Source organism: Pseudonaja textilis, chromosome 5 (assembly GCF_049901715.1).
Source record: "Pseudonaja textilis isolate UNSWEBS1 chromosome 5, rPseTex1.2, whole genome shotgun sequence".
In the NCBI taxonomy this organism is placed as follows: domain Eukaryota; kingdom Metazoa; phylum Chordata; class Lepidosauria; order Squamata; family Elapidae; genus Pseudonaja; species Pseudonaja textilis.
In genome coordinates, this window is record NC_141994.1 from 71,576,314 (window position 1) to 71,595,719 (window position 19,406).

General features: G+C 46.0%; 1 protein-coding gene and 1 pseudogene across 1 annotated transcript in view; both read right to left on the reverse strand.

Annotated features, from left to right (window-relative positions):
• The window catches only part of PLXNA4 (plexin A4), a 546,538-nt gene that overhangs the window by 103,997 nt on the left and 423,135 nt on the right, over positions 1-19,406 (reverse strand). The window contains exons 13-14 of the mRNA XM_087935355.1: positions 8,722-8,873; positions 6,784-6,901 (exon numbers count right to left, since the gene is read on the reverse strand). Coding sequence (XP_087791481.1) covers positions 6,784-6,901; positions 8,722-8,873 — 270 coding nt within the window. The remainder of the gene's footprint in view (positions 1-6,783; positions 6,902-8,721; positions 8,874-19,406) is intronic.
• LOC148125694 (uncharacterized) lies at positions 7,615-8,325 on the reverse strand (annotated as a pseudogene).

Sequence of the window (19,406 nt, forward strand, 5' to 3'; positions counted from 1 at the left end):
ATTGTCTTTACAGGAGGTTTTATATTCTGTAAGCTGCCTTGAGTCGCCATGTGCGAATCGGCAGCAATAAAACTCCATAAATAAATGACTTAATGAATGAATGAATAAATGTAACAATTTATTTTGTTCTTTGGTTTTGCCGAGTAATTTTAAGGTGGGTTTCGTGGGGGCGTTATTTTAGATTAGGGTTTAAGACATGTGGACTTCAACTCCCAGAATTCCCCAGGCAATTTTATTTGAGAGGAGGTTTTTTTTTCCTCACCTGTTAAATGAACCCAACCCAGTTAGCTCATTTCTAGCTCAACAGGTTGCATGGACCCCCAAAACGAGTTAATTCAGTGAATTCTGATCCCAGAAATACAAATGGTCATTCAATGAGTGGTTATACATCAGGGACTACTTGTGCTCTGAGCTGCACAGCTGGGGAAAAAAAAATCAGACAATATTATTCCGTTTTAATGTTGCCACAACAGAGGTGGTCTTCAGCCGGTACTGACCCATTGTGATGATCCGGAGTGTCCCACAAATGTAACAAAAACCAAAACATAAATAAATATTCTTGAATGCCTTCAAGTTGGCGTCACCGTTCAATTGGTCACAGTTGGAGATTAAACTCTTTCCAAAATAACATTCCAAAAGAAAGAAATACAGTCCAAACTGAGATAGCAGATAACAAAACAATAAAAAAAAAACCAACCAAAAACAAACAGCACTGAACAAAGTTCCACAACAGACCAGGATAAATAATTATTACAAACTTCAGGAAAATAACTAGGTATAGTCCATTGGAAGAACGCCAACCAAGATAAACCTCATCCAGGAATAAAACATTAATTTGTCTCCAGCGTTTGCTAGCGTGCAGGTCCAAACTCTTATGCAGTTCTCACACCTGCATCCCATGAAGGGGATCAAGGCCTTCTCCTCCCAAATAGACCATGTTTTTCCCTTATCCTCTCCTCCCTGTGTGCCCTAGGATGGAGAGGGGATTGGCCTGGGTCCTCCTCCTCTGACTGCTCAGCTGGCCTCTGCCCTTCCCCAGCCTCCTCCACAACCTCCGGAGCCACCCTTCCACTCCCTGTCGGCTGTTCCTCCTCTCCCTCAGAGTCAGTCTCCACCAGGGAAAGGACACTGGTTCTAGAGAACCGGTAGCAGAAATTTTGAGTAGTTCGGAGAACCGGTAGTTAGAAGAGACCATGCAGAGGTGGAATTCATCTGATTCTGACCGGTTCTAGAGAACCGGTAGTGGAAATTTTGAGTAGTTTGGCGAACCGGCAAACCCCACCTCTGACTGGCCCCGCCAACCCCATCTCTTCTCCGCCTCCCATTCAGTCCCAGCTGATCGGCTGGGTCTTCTTTGGTTGCCCCGCCCAGGAGAACAGAGCTGGAAAGCAGGTTAGTGGGATGGGGACGGAATGGGAATTTTGCAGTAACCTTTCCCCCAGGAGTGGGGAGGGAATGGAGGTTTTGCAGTATATCCTTCCCCTGCCACGCCCACCAAGCCACGCCCACAGAACTGGTAGTAAAAAGCTTTGAACCCCACCGCTGGACCACAACCACAGCATCTCAGCTCTTCCCAAAACCACGCGAGGCTGCAGCAAAATCTACCAAGTGACTCTCCTAGAATCAATATTTGATATTCCTTTTATTTTTCCTCCCTATTTTTCTTGCCTCCTGTTTGTTTTTGTTTTTTGTTTCTTAGATCCCCAGCTCCAAACCTTCTCTTGATTTCTTACTTCTTTGTTAAGTTTACTCGCAGCTTTCATCGGCAGGGGAACAACTGCTATACATAAAGTAAAATAAATACTAGTCTTTTCCAATCCCGAGAGGGCCTAAGAATTTCCGGAGGTGTTACAATCATTAACACACACACACACACACACACACACTTATTACCATCTAATTTACAGGTGTGTGGTACGTTGCGGCGGCCTATTAATGATTCACAGCTACCTTAACACATTCTAGATGGCACGATTCGCAGGGTTGCGTGTGTGCAGGGCCACGAGGAATCTGTTGTACAGGTAGTCCTCGACTTACCACCGCTATTGAATGGCTGAATCCCCGTTGCTAAGCAAGACATGAGCTAAGGGAGCTTTGCCGCATCGGACCACCTTTCTTGCTGCTGTTGTTAAGTGAATCACTGCGGTTGTTAAGTGAATCTGCCTTTTACTCATCAGAAGGTCGCAAAAAAAATCAACCGTTCGGGTATTCAGACAACTGAATACTGCAGACACGTGAGCAATATATAAGAGCTTTCTTAGGAAGCTTTTGCAAAAGGGAATTCTGCTCATGGGCACAAGACTTGGCCCAAATATACAGTCTCTGCCCCTTTCCAGGTTCACGATCTATCCAGCTACGTATCCAGCTATGCAACACCCCTATTTTTGTAGCATAACATCTGTTTCCTCGTCCTGTTTCCCCGTTTCCATTTCCAGTAATCTCCACCATTAACAAGACCCCGGTCAGCGTAACCTGCCAAATATGTAACCTTTATACAAAACAACAGAGAATTCTTACATAATATTCCAGTAAATTAGGTTAACACAGAGATTAAAAAGGGTGCTACCATTGCTTCATATTTTCACAGGTATAATTTTACATATCACAGGGATCATGCGATTCCTCAATTTACAACCCTTCATTTTGGGACCGTTCAAAGTTCCAACGGCGCTGAAAAAAGTGATTTATGGACGGTTTTCACACAACCGTTTCAATATCCCCCATGGACGCTTGGCGATGACTATGTTTGCAACGGTTGCAGGGTCCCAGGGGCCATGTGATCCGCTCTTGAGACTTTCTGACAAAGCAAAGTTGGATTCACTTAACCACATGTTACTACCTTAACCATTGCAGTGATTCACTTAACAATGGTGGCAAGGAAGGTCAGAAAATGAGGTAAAACTCACTTTACCGTGGTCTCGCTTCGCCACGGAAATATGGTCATCCGTCAAGGAGTACCTGTGCATTGACCCATCCCACCTAGACAAGAAGTGTTCTGACCAAGGCTTCCGAGACCGTAATTACGCACACATTTATTTTAAAAACAAGTCTTGTTTTATTGCAACGCTGGGAATTATTTTCATTGCCAGCTGGGAATGAATCTCAAACATTTCCTCGAGATAAGCACCCACCTTTCTTTCCTGTGAAGTGCTGCCAATAACAGAAGTGTCAAATGAACTAGAAAAAAAGCCAACTGAAGTACAAAGAGCTTCAAGAATGAATCTGAACCAAACGAACGACTTTGCTTCCTGCAAAGGTTTCTGTACCTTTGCCTGTCCTTTATGGGACCTTATGGGAGGGGTCATCACCTCCCAGCCTTACTCCCAAGTCACCCCTTTTGTTTCAGCTGCTCTGGCCTTCTAGCAGCTCTGTGCACTGGGAACAGGCTCCCCTGGTTCCTCTGCCTCGCTACTGCCAGACTCCAGAGACTCTGAAGGGAGCACCCCACTCCCAGATGGTCTTGGCCCCATCTCTGCATTGGACACGGGACCCTCATCCGAGTCCTCCCCAGACTCCCTGACTGATCTCCTTTCTTCCCCCCTGTCCGATTCCGCTGCCGTCTGCACAGACTGTCAGCGAACCACAACAAGAAGGGAAGACATGTTGCACATCCCATCACTCACATCCTGCCAATTTTGTGATAGCTCAACAGTTAAAGACCCTGAGCTTGTCAGCTAGAAAGGAGACAGCCCAGTTTGAGACCCGAGCACTGCGAGACGGGGCGAGCTCCCATCCCTTGCTCCAGCTCCTGTCCACCGAGCTGTTTCGAAAGCATGCAAATGCGAGTAGATCAATAGGTACCACTTCAGTGGGGAAAAAAAAACAGCATTTGACACGCCTTGGCATATAATCGTCCTGACCACATGGCTACGGAAGTGTCTTCAGACAATGCTGGTTCCCTCGACTAGAAAACAGAGATAAGCAGTGCCTCAACCAGACAGGGGAAATCTTTACGTCTCTACCTGTTGAGAAACCAGCTGGAGGATGTCTCCAAATCTTTTTGGGGGGGGAGGGAAGTGAGAAACCTTCCCCTGTTTCCTCAGGGCAGGATATCCCCTTCTGCCATCGCTTCATCAACCGTTCTTCCAAATGTCTTTTTTTGCAAGCGAGTATAAACACCAAATATCTAAGAGGTGACTGTGTGAAATGCCAGAATATTCAAATATGCCCCGAGGCCAACCTCATTAGGAAGCAAGTGCAAAAATATCTTATTTCTCTCTGGAGACATTTCCAACTCAGAAGAATTTCCAAGGGGAGGCCTTTCCCTCAAACAAAACGAGAAACGGCGCAAAAAAATAATAATAAAAAATCCGGGTGAATTTTTTTTTCTATTCAACACTTGTTTTTTTAAGCCAAGCTTTCACCGTACTTCTAGTCCTCTTAATTTCGTGACCGTTATTACAATGACACGGAAAAAAGGTGGCTTATGATCGCGTTTCACACTTACGGCCGTGGTAGCATCCCCACAATCATGTGTTCAAAAGTCGTCCGCTGGCAGGTGGTTCATATTTATGACCGGTGTCAGCAGACATTTCATGACCCAACTAGGTAACATCATCAGGGTTAGAAGGGAGCGGGGTTTGCAAAATGAAGGACGGGGTGGTAATGGGTGATTCTCTTGCAGACTTTTCATCGCCCGGCTAGGTCAGAACAGTAGCCAACTCCGAGACACATCATTCCTTGTCATCCTTGATCCTAGTTTTCCCCCACCCTCTGGGTGTATCATAATTCATATTCTCCAACGGGACACCTCCATAGCCAAGAGTCATCAATCATGCTCTCCAGCTAGAATTATGACCACAATGGGGGGCTAAATTTCTGCTACTAAGGAAGACAGTTGTTAAATGAATTTTGCCCCCTCCCCCCCTTTTTTTAAACAAACTTAGTAATTTATGACTGTTGCGGTGTCCCAGGAGGTCAAGCGAACCAGCTTGGTTCGGCCAGCAAAAATCAACGGGGAAGCGTGAGTTACTCAACAACCGTGTGACTTACTTAACAACTGCAGTGATCCGCTTAACGAACGTGTCAAGAAAGGTCATAGAATGGGGCACAAGCCACTTCACCAATGTCCCGCTTAAGCAGCGGAAATGTTTCTTTTTTTTTTGCTTATTCATATCCATTTCATGTATTCATAGCTATGTTTATACTTATACCTGTTATCTTATAATCGCTTGACAAATAAAATAAACAAATAAATAAATTGTGGCCACTAAGTCGAAGATCACCTATAGCTGCTTTTGTTCGTCCCGCCTTAATATCCACCAGGGAGGTAAACAAGGGCAAATTTGTCTATTTATTTGTTTACTAAATTTATTTGTTGCCCATCTGGCCACAAATAATGACCACGACTTCACATTGTCATGGCGCAAGCTTCTTCTTTTTTTTTTTGCAGAAAGAGCACACCATCACACACACACACACACGCACACACATGTGCAGAAGAGGCAGGGTTGTGTTGCCGTTTGCACGCCAGAAACAGATTTGCAAAGCGGGCAAAGTCGGAACCCCCCCAATTTACCTCTTTTTAGTTTTTAATTGCGAATATTTTGGACTTGACTTCAACAATCTGCTCGGGAGATGGTGAAAGTCACCCTTGTGTGCTGCTCTTTAAAGCAGCTGCGTCTTTTCCTGGATTCCAGGCAGTCTCAATTGAAACTCAGTCAGAGGAGAGCTGGAAGGGACTTCGGAGGTTTTCTAGTCCAACCCTCTGCAAAAGCAGGAGACCCTATACAAGGAGTTCTCAATTTATGACCACAATTGAGCTGGAAAGTTATGTTGCAAAGTGAAAAAATTGTTAAGTGAGTTTTGCTCCGTTTTACAACTTTTCTTTTCCTAATTAAGTGAATCATTGCAGTTGTTAAATTAGTAACACGGTTGTTAACCCATTCCTTTCTCCTTAATAAATCTTATTAAAGAAGAATACAGATAACAGATAATCCGAGTTGGAAGGGACCTTATAGGTCATCTAGTCCAACCCCCGCCCAAGTGGGTGACCCTACACCATTTCTGACAGATGGCAGTCCAATCTCTTCTTGAAGGTCTCAAGTGACGCTCCCACAACTTCCGAGGGCAACTTCTGTTCCATGGGTTGATTGTTCTCACTGTCAGAAAATTCCTCCTTATTTCCAGGCTGAATCTCTCCTTGTTCAGTTTCCATCTATTATTCCTTGTCTGGCTTTCAGGTGCTTTAGAAAATAGATTGACCCCTTCCTCTGAGTGGCAGCCCCTCACTGACCCAGGGACCTTGGGACCCTGCAATCATCATAAATATAAACAAGCTGTCAAGCATCCAAATGTAAATCACATGACCAGGGGGAATGCTGCAAAGGAAAGTGTGTAAAATGGTCACAAGTCACTTTTTTCAATGCCATTGCAACTTTGAATGGTCACTAAAGGAAGTGTGGTATGTTGAGGAGTACCTGTACCTTTTCAGACAGGTAACTTGTCCAGCCTCTTCTTAAATTCCTCCAGTGATGGAGCATTCACAACTTCTGAAGGCAAGCTGAACATGGCTACTTTAAAAGGACATAGTTACTTTAAAAGGACATGGCTACTTTAAAAAGACATAGTTACTTTAAAAAGACATAGCTACTTTAAAAGGACATAACTACTTTAAAAAGACGTAACTACTTTAAAAAGGCATAGCTACATTAAACGGACCTAACTACTTTAAAAGGACACAACTACTTTAAAAGGACATCACTATTTTAAAAGTACATGGCTACTTTAAAAGGACATGGCTACTTTAAAAGAACACCTGGCAGATCTGAAGCACAGACTTACCGTAAAGTAATAGAACTGGGAGGATTTCGCCATGAATTCTGGCCTGCATTCAGCCACGCAAATGTCCACGTATCCAGCATGCTGGCTGAGTTTTGCTTCGCCCATCTCACAGACAATTCTGGAAGGAAAGCAGAGACTTTCAAAGGCTGAGCTTTTCCTCTAATAAGTTACTTAGCAGTTTCCAAAGCTAGATTCATAGCACCTTACTAGCAGCTAGTTGGATTGATTGCAAGGAAAAATGGGATTAGTTTGTAAAACTGTGGAGGGCAGAAATGTACCCCTTGGCGCTCTCTGAGCTTGGTTGTTTCCCTACAGACATTTCATGACCCCACTAGGTAACATCATCAATGTTAGAAGAGAGAGGGGTTTACAGAATGGAGGAGGAGGAGATGGGTGATGATTCTCTTGCACACATTTCATGAGCCAGCTCGGTAACATCATCAGTGTTAGAAGGGAGTGGACAATGAACGCCCTTGCTAATTTTGGTGTTTTGAACAGGTAGTCCTCAACTTATGACCACAACGGAGGCCTAAATTTCTGCTACTAAGAAAGACAGTTGGTTGGATGGATGAAAGGATGAGTGGATGGACAGATGCGTGGATGGATGGGTGGGTTGTAGGATGGATAGATGGGTGGGTGGATTGATGGATGGATGAATGGATGGATGCATGAGTGGATGGATGGGTAGATGAATGGGTGGGTGGATTGTAGGATAGATATATGGATGAATGGATAAGTGGATGGATGGATGGTTAGGTTGTAGGATGGATAGAAGGGTGGATGGATGGATGAGTGGATGGATGGATGAGTGGGTGGATGGATGAGTGGATGAATGGATAGATGAATGGATGGATGGATGGATATGAATGGATGGATGGATGGATGGATGATGGATGGATGGATGGATGGATGGATGGATGGATGGATGGATGGATGGATGGATGGATGGATGGATGGATGGATGGATGGATGGATGGATATGAATGGATGGATGGATGGATGGATGGATGGATGGATGGATGAGTGGATGGATGGGTGGGTAGGTTGTAGGATGGATGGATGGATGAATGAGTGGATGGATGGATAAGTGAATGGATGGATGAGTGGATGGGTGGTTGGGTAGGTTGTAGGATGGATAGATGGATGGGTGGATTGATGGATGGATGAATGGATGGATGCATGAGTGGATGGATGGGTAGATGAATGGGTGGGTGGATTGTAGGATAGATATATGGATGAATGGATAAGTGGATGGATGGATGGTTAGGTTGTAGGATGGATAGAAGGGTGGATGGATGGATGAGTGGATGGGTGGATGAGTGGGTGGATGGGTGGGTAGGTTGTAGGATGGATGGATGGATGAATGAGTGGATGGATGGATGGATGGATGGATGGATGGATGGATGAGTGGATGGGTGGTTGGGTAGGTTGTAGGGATGGATGGATGGATGGATGAGTGGATGGGTGGATGAGTGGGTGGATGGGTGGGTAGGTTGTAGGATGGATGGATGGATGAATGAGTGGATGGATGGATAAGTGAATGGATGGATGAGTGGATGGGTGGTTGGGTAGGTTGTAGGATGGATAGATGGATGGGTGGGTGGGTGGATGAGTGGATAAATGGATGGGTGGGTAGGTTGTAGGAGGGATGGATGGATGGTGGAGAGGGAAGCACCAGGATTATCTAGAACTATTGATTAAATTGGGAAGCCAGTCAAACCCCCAAGAACCTTAAAAGAAGTCCATGGAAGTCAGGTTTGATACTGTCATTAAGAAAAACAACACGGGCTCTTCTGCAGTGTCCCCCCAGATCAAGCTCCACTTGTGGGGATCCCCCCCACCCCCCACCCCTTTGGTTTGTAAGTCCATATCCCTTTGCCACCCCATCCTGGGCCTGAAGGTTTTCTGGATATGCTGCACCCTGCAGACGTCACTTACTGCTCGGCTGGGATATATCCATCCATCAAGGGGACGCACTCCACGCCAGCAACTTTGACATGGGATGCGATGTCCCAGAACTCCAGGCCGAGGTTTTCTCCTCGGATGGTCACTCTGGTCCCTCCTTCACGAGGTCCTCTCACTGGACTTATCTACGGAAACAAAGTTCTGGTTAGGAAAAGGCGGAAAGAAAATCAAAAACCGCCTCTTGCTCACTTCTCTTTGAAGGAGAACGATGAGATCTTTCCTTCCCAGGTAAACCATCCTGGTTTACAGGTGGTCCGCAAGTTACAACAGTTTACTGAGTGAATGTTCGAAGTGACGACGGCAGTGACAAAAGTGACTGGTGACCATTTTTCACACTTAACGAGCGTTGCGGCATCCCTGCGGTCAACAATGAATCGGATGCTTGGTGACCGACTCATATTTATGACGGTTGCAGTGTCCTGGGGTCATGTAATCCCTTTTGGGATCTTCTGATGAGCAAAGTCAATGAGGAAGCCACTCAACAAGAAGGAAGGAAGGAAGGAAGGAAGGAAGGAAGGAAGGAAGGAAGGAAGGAAGGGTGGAAGGAAGGAAGGAAGGAAGGAAGGATGGAAGGAAGGATGGAAGGAAGGATGGATGAAAGGAAGGAAGGAAGGGTGGAAGGAAGGAAGGGTGGAAGGAATGGTGGAAGGAAGGATGGATGGAAGGAAGGATGGAAGGAAGGGTGGATGGAAGGATGGAAGGAAGGAAGGAAGGAAGGAAGGAAGGAAGGAAGGAAGGAAGGAAGGAAGGAAGGAAGGAAGGAAGGGAAAGAGGAAGAAAGACTACAGACCAAAACCTTCCGATTCCATCAGATTAATTTCTCTAGCGTTGGGAGCTCAAAAATTTTGGTCTGCCACTGGAAAGCAAGTTATTATTTAACAAAATAACAGAGCTGGAAAGGACCTTGGAGGTCTTCTAGTCCAACCCCCTGCTCAAGCAAAGGACACTGTACCACTGCAGACAAACGACTGTCCAATTGCTTCTTAAAAACCTCCAATGTTGGAGCGTTTACAACTTCTGGAGGCAAGTTGTTCCACTGGTTAATTGTTCTCACCATCAGGAAAGTTCTCCTTAGTTCTAAGTTGCTTCTCTCCTTGGTGAGTTTCCACCCTTTGCTTCCTGTCCTGCCTTCAGGGGCTTTGCAGAATAGCTTGACCCCTTCCTCTTCTTTGGGGATCAGATATATGTTATCACGTCTCGAATATATGTCATCGTGTCTCCCCTAGTCCTTCTTTTCATTAAACTAGACATACCCAATTCATGCAACTGTTCTTTGTATGTTTTAGCTTCCAGTCCAGGGGTGGGATCCGACAGGGTTAGCTACCAGTTCGGTCATTTACGAGGTTTGGTCATTTACGATGTGCTTCCCTGCACGCTGCTGGCTGTGCCTGTAAATCGTCATCAGCATGCTGAGTGCAGAGAAGCAGCCTTTCAAAAAGCCCTTTTTTCCTACTTTTTTTTTAACTGCAGCTGTGCCTCCCAAGGCAGCTGAAGTTGAAAAAAATCAGGAAATAAAGGTCAGGTAAGAGCCCAGGTGGGCGGGTGGGCAAAAACATCAGCAGACATAGAACCGGTTCTATGTCTGCGGCTCTTCAGAGCAACCGGTTCTACAGAGGTGGACAGAGCCGGTAGAAACCCCACCCCTGCTCCAGTCCCCTAATCGTACTCTTTTCTAGAGTCTCAACGTCTTTTTTACAACCGAATCTGACAATATGTCTAATTCTCTAAAGGTAAACTGCATCTCCCTTTCCTAAACCCCTTCGCAAATATCATTTCGTCCTATCGTATCATGCTCTTTTCCAGATTTACAGACAAAGCAGGCCTTCTTTACAGTGCGTATCTGAGGATAACACCCATTTTCTTCTCCGACTCACTTTTAATCATTCTGAATGTGAAATGGGTCTTTTTGCAATGATACTGTTGTGGCTTGACAATGGCCAGCAGCAGACTCGGACAGTGAGGAGGTTGGGGAGGAACATGGGCCAGTCCTGGAATCTGGGGAAGGCTCGGACGAGGGCTCTGCATCCGAGGCAGAGATGGGGCCAGGGCCGTCTGACAGTTATCAGCTGCCTTCAGAGTCAGACATCAGTGAGGCAGATGAACAGCTGGAGCCTGTTCCCAGTTTGCACATGCACAGAGTTGCCAGAAGAAGGGCACAGCTGAGAAACAAGGGCTGACTTGGGAATAAAGCCACAGGTGGTGAATGGCCCCTTCCCCTAGGGAATAAAAGAGGAGTGAAAGGGGAGTGGGGTTTTGCAGGAGACAATTAGTACATTCGGGTGAAGATCTCTCCCTTCATTCTTGCCAATTAACGGCCTGACAACTCTCCAAGCCTGATAAAGGTCTATAACTGTAAAATAAATAAAAGGGGTTTATCAGGACGACGAGTCAGATAACAGATAATCAGAGTTGGAAGGGACCTTGTAGGTCATCTAGTCCAACCCGCTGCCCAGGTGGGAGACCGTACACCATTTCTGACAGATGGGAGTCCAATCTCTTCTTGAAAGTCTCAAGTGATGCAACTCCCACAACTTCCAAAGGCAACTTCTGTTCCATCGGTTGACTGTTCTCACTGTCAGAAAGTTTCTCCTTATTTCCAGGTTAAATCTCTTCTTGTTCAGTTTCCATCCATTATTCCTTGTCTGCCCCACAGGTGCTTTGGAAAATAGGTTCACCCCTTCCTCCCTGTGGCAGCCCTCAAATATTGGAGGATTGCTATCCTGTCTCCCCTGGTCCTTCTCTTCACCAGACTAGTCAGGCCTAGTTCCTGCAACCATTCATCGTATCTTTTCACCTCCAGTCCCCTCATCATCCTGGTTGCTCTTCTCTGCACTTTTTCTAGAGTCTCAATCTCTTTTTTTATAGTGTGGTGACTAAAACTGGATGCATTATTCTAGGTGTGGTCTTACTAAGGCTTACTAAGGCTTAGTAAGTCAGCTTCGTGCTATTGAGGAAGCTTAGGTGCCCTGTCCAAGCAACCGCCAGTTTGGACCTCATCCACGTGGAGCTGAATAGAAACTAAACCTATCAGTTATTACATCATTTTGAAAGCTTTTCCCGGTTAGTGGGACTCGACCCTGAGAGCAATTTAGCGACAAGGCTCTGGAAGTGACTTGCAATCTTGCAGCCAGGATGTAAACATGCCTTGACGCAAACATAATGGCAGGCATTTGTCTGTTCTCAGGTTATGATGACAGCCTTGGGGGAAATTTAGTCAGCCTAAATTTTGAGGTAGACATATCCAACGACACACTTCCTAAATTTGAATCTCAGTGGGAAGGCATTTGTCGAATCAAGCCCTATGTGTATCTCAGAGAAGCCCCCTCCTTCCAAGCTGTCAAAACAGTTTTCACCAGAATATTATTTATTTCCGGGCTGTTGTTTTTTTTAAAAAATCCATTTATCGGGCATGAAAAAAGAAGAAGGGAGAAGAAAAGAGAAGGGAGAAGCAGAAACAGGAGGAGGAGGAGGAGGAGGAGGAGGAGGAGGAGGAGGAGGAGGAGGAGGAGGAGGAGGAGGAGGAGAAGGAAGGAGAGGAAGGTGAAGGAAGGAGAGGGAAGAAGGGGAGGGAGAAGTGAGAAGAAGAAAGAGAAGGAAAAGGAAGAGAAGGAGAAAGAGAAGGATAAGAAGGAAGAAGGAAGGAGAAAGATTGAAGGAGAGGAAGGTGAAGGAGAGGGAAGAAAGGAGAGGGAGAGGAGAAAGGAGAAAATGAAGGGAAAGGGAAAGGAAGAGGAGGAGAAAGAGAAAGAGAAAGAGAAGAAAGAAGAGAAGGAGAAGTAGGAAGGAGAGAAAGAAGGAAGGAGAGGATGGTGAAGGAGAGGGAAGAAAGGGGAGGGAGAGGAGAAGGAGAAGGAAGAAAGAGAAGAAATAGGAAGAGGAGAAGGCGAAAGAGAAGGAGAAGGAGGAAAGAGAAGGAGAAGAAGGAAGGAGAAAGAAGGAAGGAGAGGATGGTGAAGGAGAGGAAGAAAGGGAAGGGAGAGGAGAAGGGAGAAAGAGAAGAAATAGGAAGAGGAGAAGGAGAAGGGGAAAGAGAAGGAGAAGAAGGTGAAGAAGGAAAGAGAAAGAAGGAGAGGAAGGTGTGGGAGAGGGAAGAAAGGGAAGGGAGGGGAGAAGGAGAAGGGAGAAAGAGGAGGAGAAGGAAAAGGAAGAGGAGAAGGACAAACAGGAGAAGGAAGGAGAAAGATGGAAGGAGAGGAAGGTGAAGGAGAGGCAAGAAAGGGGAGGGAGAGGAGAAGGAGGAGAAGGAAGAAAGAAAAGAGAAGAAAAGAAGGCAGTGTATTCTGGGCATTGAACAAGGGTTGAAAGAGTTAAAAACAACCCAAAAGGAAAATATAAAATAATGAGGCAGAATGCTGGTGTGGGGTCAGGCCCAAATGCATGACTCACGGCATACCGTAGCCTCGCCTGAACCCAAGCTGACTATCTTGTGGGGGAGGGGGTTGCACAATTTTGTCATCTTTCTTTCTTAACCTTTATGTACAAGGCGTGTGTGTGTGTGTGTGTGCGTGACCCAGTCGAGAGGCCTTTGGGGACCTCGGCCCCCTTTTTACGAAGGCCCTCCACCCAGGGGGGGTGCGCAGGGTGCGTGTATGGAAAAACTCAGGATGGCAGGCACACACCTCTAGCTAGTCCTCGGTTTACGACCATCATTGCGCTTTCCATCCAGGATTTCCCTTGCTAAGCGAGTCAGTTGTCGACCGAAACCGGATGCAATATTCCAAGGGTGCCTTATTATGTAACCTCCTCACCTTTTCTGACCCTCTGGAAGACACCTTTGGGTCAGTGGTGGTATTTTACCGATTTGGCCCGGTTCTGCCGAGTCGGTTAAGCGCCAATGAGAAGCAGAGACCAAACCGATTCTCGAAGGCACTCTGCTGTTGGGCCCACCTGCCCACCTGGGCTCCCATTACTGACCTGTATTCCCTGCTGTGGAAGCACAGCTGCTTTGTGCGGCACAGAAGATTGCCGCGCGTCACCTGCTGAAGTGACCGGGAGAGTGCAGGAGGTGTGTCGGAAATCCTCTGCACCTGTGCAAAGTGCGTGTTTGGCCCGTGCACATGCCCAAAGTGTGTGTGTGTGTGCGTGCCAAGCACGCCCACCAAGCCATGCCCACTGAACGGGTGGTAATTTTTTTTTTTTTTGAAACGCACCACTGCTTTGGTTCAGGGGTGGAATTCTGCCGGTTCAGACTGGTTCAGGCAAACTGGTAGTTCCGGCAATTCGTTGGCCCCGCCCAACCCTCCCTGTCAGTTTTGGAAGCCATATTCCACGCTGCCACGTAGCCTGAGAAAGTGGGAGGGGGGTGATTTCAATTGAGTAGTTCTAAGGAGACAAAATAACATTCTTTTGGTAGTTCAAGGTTACTAAGTGTGGCGCAGCAGAGAAAAAGGATCCTACACTGGGACGGATCACAACGGGTCCATGTGATCTGATGATGTGACACAAAGGCAACCCAGTCAGATAATCAAGAGGAGTCCCTTTATTCACTCCAACGTTGCCCCCAATGTCATGGTTCCCTTCTAGGCTGGAGAAAAACTCTTCCCAGGAAGAGCCTTTGGCTGCAGAGAATCAAGTCCAAAACATGGTCAACACAAACTGTAACTCTAAGTCCAATCAAGGCAAAAGGAGGTAATCAGTCTGGCAGGGCAGTAGTTCAAGGTTATTAAGTGTGGCGCAGCAGTGAAAAAGGATCCTACACTGGGACGGATCACAACGGGTCCATGTGATGTGATGATGGGGGGGGGAAAGGGGGATGGATTCTAGGTTGGGACATTGTGGGAAATCCAGGAAACTTTTAGTTTCGAGATTCCACAGATGTGCCAGGTGCTATTCTAATAAAGGTACTTTTGAGATTACGCTTGTCTAGGAGTTACTGATTGGGATGGAGGTTTGCTGGAACGCGGACAGCCACCTGTGCTAATCTGCCCTATATGTCCGTGTTTTGCAGCTCAGCTGATTCGTGTGGCACAGCCGTTTGCCGCGCCTCAGCTGTTTTCCTCACTGGGGCTGCAATAGAAGGCAAGTTTTGGAGCTGAAAATGGGCGCTTTTCAAATGCAGTGTGCAGGCGCCAATCCGGTTGTTACACCGGTTGAATCCCACCACTGCTTTGGGTGGAAGGTGGGTTGACCCAGGGTGTGACACAAAGGCAACCCAGTCAGATAATCAAAAGGAGTCCCTTTATTCGCTCCAACGTTGCCCCCAATGTCCTGGTTCCCTTCTAGGCTGGAGAAAAACTCTTCCCAGAAACAGCCTTTGGCTGCAGAGAATCAAGTCCAAAACATGGTCAACAAAAACTGTAACTCTAAGTCCAATCTAGGCAAAAATGAGGTAATTAGTCTGGCAGGGCAGTCGCAAAAACTCCAGACATAAAGGCACAGTCGTAATTCTTTTGCCCCATTTGAAGGGTTGGGAGGATGCCAGGAACACAGATAAGCAAAGTCAACACAAGATAAACTCACATTTGCTCCCAGCGGCTGCCGCACTCAGCATGCATCCCTTTTAAACTTTTTTCCCAGCTGTGGCTAATGAAGGGAATCGGGGCCCTTTCCTCCCCCGTAAGCCACGCAACCCACGTTGCTCCCTTCTCCGTTCCTCCCTGCGTGCCCTAGGATGAAGAGAGGGTGGGCCTGGGTGTTCCTCTGAACTCCCTCTCCCTTGTTCTACCTCTTCCCTGCTCTGCCCAGCCGGATTTGCGCTTCCCCAGTTTCCTCCACAGCCAACGGAGCCACACTCCCAGTCCCTGTCGACTGTTCGCCTTCCTCCTCGGATTCACACTCCGACAGGGGCATGGAAGAGGGTATATAGGGCCAGATTGTCTTGTTTTGGATCAGTGACACCTTTGTCTTTATCCCTCCCAAGGTATGCATGTCCTGTTGTAACTCTGAACGGTCCCTAAACAGATGGTTGTAAGACAAGGATGACCTGTGCTCAGGTGATGAACGTAGAAAAATGCGCTGCTTGGTCAATTGGCCTGTGGAAATATCTGCACGTTGCTCCGCTGCCTGAGAAGACAGGAGACCACATGGCTGGAACCAAGTCCTAGATTTATGAACGAGAAAGCGCCGCAGGGAGCACGTATTGAACAATAAGGAAATGTACAGGCCCCGAGAACATGACTAATTGACCACATTTTTTTCCCAACGATTGAGTGGAAACATCTGGCTCGAGGCTCTCCATCATTCTTATGTCCCCACCAAGCCCCCCATTCCCTTGTGCGAGCGAGGGTCTGTGTAGCACAGGGAAGGAGGGAGGAACAGCCTGCTCAACAAAAAGGCAAGACGAGGGTTGGGTAGGATAGCATAGCATAGCATAGCAGAGCATAGCATAGCATAGCATAGCATAGCATAGCATAGCATAGCATAGCATAGCATAGCATAGCATAGGGCAGGGCAGAAATATGAATAGGAGAGTATAGGATAGGACATGAATAGGAAAGGAGAGGGTAGGGTAGGGTAGGATAGGATAGGGCAGGGAAGGAATAGGAATAAAGAAGGAGAGGAAAGGAAAGGGGAAGGAGAGGAAAGGAGAGGAGAGGAGAGGAGAGGAGAGGAGAGGAGAGGAGAGGAAAGGAAAGGAAAGGAAAGGAAAGGAAAGGAAAGGAAAGGAAAGGAAAGGAAAGGAAAGGAAAGGAAAGGAAAGGAAAGGAAAGGAAAATGGAAAGGAGAGGAGAGGAAAGGAAAATGGAAAGGAGAGGAGAGGAAAGGCGGCGAAGTGAGGAAAGGAAAGGAAAGGAAAGGAAAGGAAAGGAAAAGGAAAGGAAAGGAGAGGAGAGGAGAGGAGAGGAGAGGAGAGGAGAGGAGAGGAGAGGAGGAGGAGAGGAGAGGAGAGGAAAGGAAAGGAAAGGAAAGGAAAGGAAAGGAAAATGGAAAGGAAGAGAAAGGAAAGGAAAGGAAAATGGAAAGGAGAGGAGAGGAGAGGAGAGGAAAGGAAAGGAAAGGAAAGGAAAGGAAAGGAAAGGAAAGGAAAGGAAAGGAAAGGAAAGGAAAGGAAAGGAAAGGAAAGGAAAGGAAAGGAAAGGAAAGGAAAGGAAAGGAAAGGAAAGGAAAGGAAAATGGAAAGGAGAGGAAAGGAAAGGAAAGGAAAATGGAAAGGAGAAGGAGAGGAGAGGAGAGGAAAGGAAAGGAAAGGAAAATGGAAAGGATAGGGCAGGGCAGAGATAGGGATAGGGATAGGGATAGGATGGGGATAGGAGAACAGAACAGAAAAAAACAAAACAGAAGCATAGAACAGAATGGAACAGAACAGAAATGAAACCTTGGTCCCTTCTAGCACTGATGATATGACCTCATTTGACAATGAAACATCAGCAAGAAAGCAACCGAGCTCAGAGAAAGAGCCAACGATGCCACAATTCAACCTTCAGCTACAAATATTCTATAGAACAGAACCAAACCGCATATTCTCCATTGGCCTAGTCTACTCTATTCTATCATGATTGCAGCGCTCCAGGCAGCTTCGGACAAGCGAAGTCAATGGGGGAAACCCAGATTCGTTTAACAAACGTGCGATTCACTTAACAAGTGTAGCGATTCATGTAATAAACCATGGCAAAAAAAAAAAAAAAGTTGCCAAATTGGGAGCAACTTACTTAACCGCCGCCTTGCTTAGCCACAGAAATTCAGGTACAACTGTGGTCATATGTCGAGGACTCCTCGTGAACTGGATAGAATCCCTTCCAAAAACTACACTGGCATTGCGGCTCTCCATAGTTTTTGGACCTTTCTGCTGAGGCAACCTAAAATGACTTTTCCCTCTCTCTCTCTCTCTTTCTTTTTCAGCAACCTCGTCATATTTCTGGCTGTTTAGTTTAAGACGAGCTCCCTCGACAGAAACCTTTTCCGATATATTCTAATCAAGTCAGTTATTCCCTCGCAGCCAGATTTAGCTCGCCTTGCGTGATCTCAAGAAAAGCTAAGCCTAGATCAGACTCTGGGGAAGAGGCCGCTGGTTCTTCATGAGATCTGGAAGTTGAAAATAAAATAAAATAAACCCACAATCCAAAATGGAAATGGGGGAGGGGCAGCCAGTTTTATTCTTTCCACGAAATCTCTCTGGAGGTACCCCCCCACAAGTCAGCAGAAACTTCTGAGGATGCATTTAAAAAAAAAAAAAAAGATATATACAGATAGTCCTCAGGATTCCGGGATTCCAGCAATCTTCCAAATTAAATCACGATTCTCGAGCCAAACTTCAAAAAACTTCAAAGGATTTCATTGAGGCGACATATTGGCACTGCCTTGTAGGAAGCCAACTCTGGCATACGTCATTTATACGTCAGCTGTTGTCAGAGTTTATTCATGAACTGGAACAGAGCTTGGTAACAAGGTCAGCCAACGAATAGGCATAGCAACTAGATTAGCCAACGAGGACAGTTTGGAAACTGAAACTAAAAGCAGCTCAGGCATGTGGCTCTATATTAAGCTCTGCAACTCTGCAGCTATAATGAGCTCCGAGTCTGTCTAGGGAAAATGAAATTGCTTCTCTCTTCTCGCTTGCCTGCTGAACTAAAGTAAAAGAGAAACTAACTTGCTTGCTTGCTGAAGTCTGGAACTCTGCTTAACTTCTTGCAACATGTTTTATTTCTGTCTGAGTTTGCTCCGTGTTGGAGAAATCTACAGTTGGTTGGTGAAATTTACTTATAAGGTTTATAAAGACGTTAAATGAAGCAACAGATATCTGTGTTTAGTGTTCTGGCGCTGAATTAATGCTACAAAACTCTGGATACCTGTGATCCTGTTTCCCCCTCCCCCCCAGGTGTCTCATAAACCAGAATCTCCAATTAATCATGTTCATGGGCTGAGTGTCATCAATCATGTTCTCCAGCTAAATATATTGGCGAGCAAAAGCTCTGGTAGTTTAGCTACAATCTTTTAAAGATAAGAGTTGGAATCTACTTTCGCTTTCAAACGGTAGACTGTTCCTCCAGATTTCCTTCCTCCTCAACTTTTTTTTTAATGGCAACTACTAAAACAGGCATAGGAATTTTTTATGAGTTGACACTTGACTTACAAGTGCTCACTTAGTAATCGTTCAAAGTAACCACGGCACTGAAAAGGGGGACTTGTGAGCGTTTTTCTTATTATTTATGGAATTTATACTGCCGCCTATTCGCCCATGGCGACTCAAGGTGGCTTACAGGATAAAACATCACGTAAATCACTCAAACTAATAAAAAAAAAGAATCAAATGAATGAATGTCGAATCAAATAAAAATTAAATAAATTTTCATAGTAATGTGACACTTTTGCCACACAAAAAAAACCCCCTACAATGGACTTACAACGGTACATTTAGCAGTCTTTTGAAGTTACAACAGCAAGAAAAAAGAGACCTACGACCGTTGTAGCATCCCCACGGTCACGGGATCAAAATTCAAACCCTCGGCGACCAGTTCATATCATGGGATCCCCTTTTGTGACCGTTTGACCAGAAAAAGTCCGTGGGGGAGATGGATTCACTTAACAGCTGTTGCTACTAACTTAACAGCCACAGCGATTCGCTTTAACAACGGTGGCAAGAAAGGATATAAAAGGGGCAAAATCCATGTAGCCTGGTTTTGCAATGGAAAATTTGGGCTCAGTTTTTGTGGTCGTAATTCGAGGATGACCTGTGATCGGCTTTCATTCTGCAGAAGTGGATGGCCTCGCCCCTGCTTGCT